This window comes from Drosophila subpulchrella, chromosome 2R (genome assembly GCF_014743375.2).
Source record: "Drosophila subpulchrella strain 33 F10 #4 breed RU33 chromosome 2R, RU_Dsub_v1.1 Primary Assembly, whole genome shotgun sequence".
NCBI classification, from domain to species: Eukaryota; Metazoa; Arthropoda; class Insecta; order Diptera; family Drosophilidae; genus Drosophila; species Drosophila subpulchrella.
In genome coordinates this window covers 20,987,510-20,994,151 of record NC_050611.1, presented here as the reverse complement: position 1 = coordinate 20,994,151, position 6,642 = coordinate 20,987,510, and the positions used below count along the sequence as shown (strand labels likewise).

Here is a 6,642-nt window from a genome sequence, read left to right as displayed (position 1 = left end):
ACAAAGGGTGAATCTGGATCTACAAAGCTGGGTGTGGTGTAATCTATATATTTGAGTAAGTGTAAATGCTCTCAAGCCATAACAACTTTAAACTTAATCCTAGTTTAAATGTAAAATAAAGCCTTTTCTTGGTTACATGTAATAACAAATCGCACTTGTTAAACTTAAAGACTAAGGTATGGCTGATCCTAGGCGACCTCGTTCTTTTGCTTGAGACACTGTACTGCCTCTTGGAGGCCCTGATCCTCGCGTTTGCGTATTCGTTCGCATTTGGGGCATGGTTGCTTCTCGTTCAGACATTCTGCATGGAACACGGCTCCACAGGTCAGGCACTAGAAAAAGATATGTAAACGAGTTGAAAACTATGATTTGAAGCACTTTAAAAGGTGACCTACCCTGAAGGTGGTGCTTATGTGAAAGGGGTACAAAACCCTTGGGCTCTGGCAGATCTCGCAGATGAATCCTTTCAGCTGACACAGTCTGCACTTCAGCACATGTCCCTCGCCCAGCTTAAAGGCCTTCTGCAGCTGCTGACACAACACGCCGCGCTGAATGAGACCCAAATCCGCAATGGAGTACAGGTGAATGTGCTCGTACAGGTACTCCCTGCCTGCGAACTGGTTCTGGAGAAGTTCTATGCTGCTCGGAGCACAGGTGTACAAATAAGCCCTTATGAAGTTCAGTCGGATGCGCAGGGATTGCAACTCAGCCATGGCATCGGAGGCAAAATATATTCTGGGATTCAGCAGTTGCATGTCCAGGAACGGATGCGAACGGAATTCGGCCAGAAAAGTGGCTGCCCGCTTGCTCACGCTGTACTTCCGGAAATCCCAGTTGTAGATAATACGAGCGGGTATCAGTTGCATCTCCACATCCATGCAGCTATTGCAGTAGTAATTACCACTAAAGGCGCACACTCTAAGGGGATAAACACATTTTAGATTGGATTTCTTAAAAAAGCTTTGTACTTACTGAAAGTTGGAGTACCCAATGCCCAGCGGATGCTGACAGCTCTTGCAGAGGAAACCCTGGGCATTCAAACCGGGTTCCCGTGCTAGTTGACACAATTGGGCCACCATTTGCTGCAGCTCCACCATGTCGAATTCAGAGGTGAGCAGTTCAAACTCCGAGTTGGTCTATAGCGAAATTAATAATTATTCAAAACAATTCAAACCTTTTTTTTACTCACATCTAGTGACTGCAGGTCACTCAAGTCCTCCGAAGCGGGAGGATCGCTATCACGAGGCGGCTGCGCCACATTCAGGTTGGAGGCACTGGCCCTGAACTTCTCCCAGATCTCAGACCATCCAGCTCCACTTTCGCGGTTGCTCTCATGCTTTCGCAGCAGGGCATTGTAGCTGCACCTGTCCGTGTTGGGGGAACGAAGACTGACGGCGCTACTAATGCTTACAGATCGTTGGAAAAACCTCGATCCTGTCAGTTCATCGCTGGGTGAAGTGGGTGTTGCCTCCAGGTCACCAGACCAGGAGGTCTGCATCAAATTTGACAAGGAGTTACTGCCCTGCGGCAGAAGGCAGGGTGCCTCCAGATCCAGTTCAGCGAAGGACTTGTCCACATGATTGGATTTTTTGCGGGCTTTCGGCTTACTCCCCGATGGAACATCCGGGTCTACAGCTTCACTGGCATCGGCAGCCTCGCCACCTGTCTGCTCCTCGTTTATCACATCCATTTCGTCGATCTTTTGTAACAGCAGATCGAGGTTCTCGCGCTGGCTGAGATCGGGCACTCCGAAGTTGCTATTCCTGCTGAACGGGCTATTCGAAATGGACTCCGAAAACAGTTCGTTGGTTTGCAGAGGCTGGGGCGTCGGTATGGCTATGATATCGGAACCCAGTGAGCTGGCCACGTCCACGCCGCTGCTAATCTGCAAAGGAAGCACTTAAGTGAGTCATATTGAAGTGATAGAGGTTGGTAGAAGTAGGGGCTCCCAACTTTGCTGCCCTTACTCTATTTAACTTGTAGGTTCTTGGTTTTTGAAATGTGTAAGCTGTTCTCAAACCTTTCCTTTAAAGATTACCGGACCATCTTAAAATGAGCATAATAAGATAAGATCAGAAATCTTAATAATTCCCCAATTACTATAAATCAGATGATTAGAAAAGGATTTAGACATAAAATCCGTGTTTTTTCCATTATGAACAACAAGACATACTGTTCTACGTTAGCTAGCTGTCAACAGATTCTAGGAAGATACAATTCCAAGTTCCTTGAAGGATATAAAGTCTAAATCTCGATCTTACCGGACAGGATTTGAGTGCGGGCGTCCAGAGATCGGATAGCTGCAGTGAGTAGTCAGGCCACTGGTTGAGCAGGCTGGAGTTCACGGGCAAATCGAACTGCACGTAGGCCTCCAGGCTCTCCATGATCTTGGCGGCCGTTTCCAGGCCGCCGGAGTCCCTGATTAAGGCGTTCCGCTTGTAGTACTGGGAGAGGGCCGATCCGTTCTTGCGCATGTTGTTCAGATAGGAGGAGAACACGGATTCGTTGAGGGACTGGCGCACCCAGGCGCGGCACTGACCAATCTCCGAGGTGATCTGGCTGAGGCCCTGGATCTGCTCGATGACCTGCTTGTGCATGAAGACCATGCAGGGCGACCAGAAGCTGGGATCCGGCCTGCGCTCCACATCGCCAGCGATGACATTGAAGGTGGCGGACAGGAAGGAGTCCTTCAGTCCGTGCAGGAACAGGGCCTCCAAGGTGGTGCACAGGGCACTGGTCTGCTCGCATAGTCCCAGGACCTCTACAGGAAGCAGGGACTAATATTAATCTACAGCCATTTCCGGGGGAGTACCCACAACTCACCCAAGCTCTTCTGCTTCACCTCGAACTCTATCTCGCGGGCATTTTCGTTCAGTGTATTGATGAGCGCCTCCTTCACGACATTTTCGCGTTTCGATGAAAAGTGGTTCAGGCTGCGGAACAGGGAGCTCATTTGGGTGTCTTTTCCTGACCTTTTTGTTGTGTTTTCCTCGGTGGGCCCTTGGAAATTAGCATACCAAAACCTCTGCCCCAAAGTGTGACCGCAGGCGGGACCCCAAATAAACAAAGGAGAATATACCAGAAAGCAAATGAAATACCATCTCCACTTTTATATTTCATTTAATATATTTATTAACAATATACAATTATATGTAGGTCCACTATTTTTAACAATATAAATTATAAATTAGAATACGTTTTTTCACAATTTACAAAGCCCGCGCTTGCTCTAAGTTATCGATAGGCCATTCACAGCCCACATGGTCACTCTAGAAAGTACAGTGGTCAAAACTGGCGTAATTTCAAAACTCGTAACGGTCTTCTCATAATTCAAAAATTAATTACTTTTTTATATCTGCGAGCGGATCAAAATGAAGCCAATTAATACCTGCAAAAGTGATCGCCAGGGCAGTCTTAAAGGTCACATCTCTAAGAATTCAGTGGGCTATTCGCTAAGCTACTAAGCTCAAACCCGTTCTGGTTATTCTTGACTTTCTTTCCCAGATCAAATCAAAGCTTATGTGTGAATGCTCGATTATTATAAGAAAAAACCCCACGCAAATTAGCAACAAGTCGCAGAGAAACCGTCAACGCGACAGAATATTAATTGATTTCGCTTGGATATCTTTCCTATCGCCCCCTTGTTATTGTCTTGTTATTGTGTGTTTGGGTATTTTCGGGTTGTTTTTCAATGAACCGTCATATATATTCTGTAGCCCGTGTGACTCATGTAGATCTCTTGGCCGCCAGGGAGTTTTATTAATGAAAGACCATCCCGACTGAAAAAACCCGATGCACGTAGCCAACTGATATAATACTAAAATCAAAATTTGTGTTAAGGTCACGGTGACCAACAAAGCCGATTTTATGTATACACCATGCTGCTGTTGTTGTTAACGCATTTTTTCAATATTTTTGCAATAAAAATTTTGTTGTTTTTACAGAAGATGCGCCGCCGTTGTCGTTGCGAGCCAACTGGTTCAGCATTCAAAATGCAAACAGGTCTTTTCGACTGTTTTCGGCTTAATGTTGTTTTCAAAAACACATTTTCCATGTGGGCTGCATTCGGCAAATTGCATTTTATTGAATTTTATTGATACGAAACTGGTTGCAAAATCGTTAATAACATAAACAATTTGGCAAACAGTAATTGCAAGGCATGCTTCGTTTATTGTTGGCATGTTTTTGGGATGAGCTTTGGAGTGCTTAAAATAATAGTCAGACAAACCTCAAAAATAAAATATTACGTACCTGAAGTACAACAAAACATTAATACAGAAGGTTGTGTGTGTTCAAATCAATTTTAAAAGAACTAAACATTTTTAAAACCTTGACTTTTTCAGTATATTATTTTTAAAACAATAAATATGTACATATGTGTATAATGTATGCTTCTTAAGCCTTGATATTTTCAAGATTATACTTTTCACAAACTTATACTATATACACATTTTTAAGTAGACACACTTCTTATTGGCATTCAAAATATTTACGCCAAGTGATTTATTTCTATTTTTAGAGACTTTTTAATACAACAGTTAAGGTTAAGTTTTGCTTTTTAGACAACAAAAACTTTAAAGCTGTATACATTGCCATATTATTTTCTTTTACATGATCGTATTTGCAAAAACTGACGACCAAAACATAACATATAGGTTTCAGACCTGAAAATGGCATGTTTATAAAGCTGGGCTTCCCCCATTAAAACTGTAAGTCGGATTTCGCGTGGAGGAAAACCGTTGGAGTTTGTTGTGTGACATTAATGACGATAAACAATTAATAAGGCGCTTGGCTTCGGGTGAAGGGTCGCGAATGGGACATTTCCCAACTGAGTCGACTCTATTAAAGTAAATAATATGTGGCGCGCATTGTTGCCGCTCTTAGCTGACTTAGCAGTTTCCAAGATGCCAGCGTGTTGCCATTGTTATGGCCAAAGAAACCCAAAAGAAACCCAAAAGATACGAAACGAAACGAAGCTGGCTGAAATGTATAAAAACGTTTGTTTTCGTAATACAATTTTGATTACTTCTTCGACGCCAGCCGCCCATTGATGGGCATTGTCTCAGCTGGGCCCCTTTTGTGCGTCCCTAAGCGATTTGATTTATGGGCGGAGGTGCCCGGCGATCGCTGCTCCAGTCCACAAAGGCGCCCAGCTACCGTTGGCCATTTGGCGGGATCGCAGGCCATTTGGCAATAGCTTTGTTGTAATTGTAGCAATAATAATAGCCGTGATTCCCGACAAGAGCTGACCCCCCATCCCCCAAACCAACTGGGCAATCATTGACATCGCAGTGGTTCCAGGGGCTTGGTTTTGGGGGTCTTGAAAAAAGATTGTGGAGAAAAATCTGAATGCTTCAATATCATCTTGGTATTAATACCATAAATACTTTGTACAAACAAAACTAGAATACCCTTTGAGTGATTCCTTAAAAGCATCATTTAAAGATAACCTAAAGTTAGGCCCCTACATGGATCGTCCTTTTCAGAAGAAGCGGGCGGTTTTTTTGTGTCCTTGTGTCATTATAATACTTCTTACTATGTAAGATTATCGTTTTTTAATGAGTTCTTGATTTTTATATATTTCTGTGTTGGGCGAACTTAAAACAAAGAACAATCACTCAAAAGCGAATTCTTCAGGGGATAATGGCTAAAAATACGAGAGAAAACTAGTTACTCAAGAAATTTCTTATTAAAATGCTAATAATACAATCATTTCCGTACTCTTTTAAGCGCATTTTGAAGTAAGGTTTCTATTTGTGAAAGAATATTTTAAAATACTTATTTTGCTTTAGTCAAAGGACCAAAGGCTACAACTCAAAAACTTTTCTTTATTTGTTCTTTAAATATATTCGGCTTTTTTAAATTGGGTGTAGATATTGCTATGGTTTTTGCAATATATAAAAAGAAACCCCCCTTAGCCACACCCATTGCTGGGCCATCATGAGGCTAGGAAACTGGCTCTTTGATCGTCAAAAGCCAAATGCCGGTACAAATGCTCAAATGCGGAACCAATAAGCTGACATAATTTTTTGTGATGGGCGAGAAATCAAAGTTTGCCCAGGCCAAATGATAATTACGTACATTCCAGAGACATCCGAAGATATGGTCACGGCTGGCTTTCGAATGCGATCATTAACGCTTTTTAATTTGAAGATGGTTATTCAAGGACGTAGAAGGAAATATCAGTGACTTACAAATGTGCGGATTAAAGTATTACTCTTTATGTGCATAGTCTGAAAAGAATTTCTTATGGCCGTTCATAAATAATAATATAATATGATCACGAGGCAAGGTGATCTAATCACCAGTCGTGTTAATCGCCGGGCGTTCTGACGGCTGAAATGCCAAAAGTTCATCGATCACTGACACCGCAGATCAACTCAACGCATCTTTATTGATCTGCCAAAAGTCTGATCGATCGGTTCTGTGACTCAGTCCCAGCCCACTAAAAAAAAACTCTTTGCAATGAGACAAACAAGCAGACAAGCTTGAGATATGTTTATGTCAACGTCTATCGATCGACAAATATTAATGAACTCAGGTTGAGATTGAGTTGAGAACAAGAACTTGCCGGAGGAACAGGATCTTGGGAGTGTGTGACATATGAGAAGCATATGTTATGCATTGTTAGCATTTTACTTT

At 42.7% G+C, this 6,642-nt stretch overlaps 1 protein-coding gene across 1 annotated transcript; it reads right to left on the bottom strand.

The window, feature by feature from the left end:
• Nucleotides 1–26: 26 nt before the first annotated feature.
• On the bottom strand, nucleotides 27–3,032 carry LOC119551089. The gene is made up of 6 exons (XM_037860264.1): nucleotides 2,824–3,032; nucleotides 2,262–2,761; nucleotides 1,190–1,885; nucleotides 973–1,136; nucleotides 396–918; nucleotides 27–332 (listed from the first exon to the last, which is right to left on the bottom strand). Exons 1-6 carry the CDS (start codon nucleotides 2,951–2,953, stop codon nucleotides 189–191), a joined length of 2,157 nt encoding a protein of 718 aa, XP_037716192.1. The 5' UTR covers nucleotides 2,954–3,032; the 3' UTR covers nucleotides 27–188.
• Nucleotides 3,033–6,642: the final 3,610 nt, after the last annotated feature.

Coding starts and splice junctions, on each gene's coding strand:
- LOC119551089 (XM_037860264.1), bottom strand. CDS start 2,953: ATGAGCTCCCTGTTCCGCAGCCTGAACCACTTTTCATCGAAACGCGAA. Junction 919..972: donor ATTGGGTACTCCAACTTTCA/GTAAGTACAAAG, acceptor TTATCCCCTTAG/AGTGTGCGCCTTTAGTGGTA. Junction 333..395: donor ACATAAGCACCACCTTCAGG/GTAGGTCACCTT, acceptor ATCTTTTTCTAG/TGCCTGACCTGTGGAGCCGT.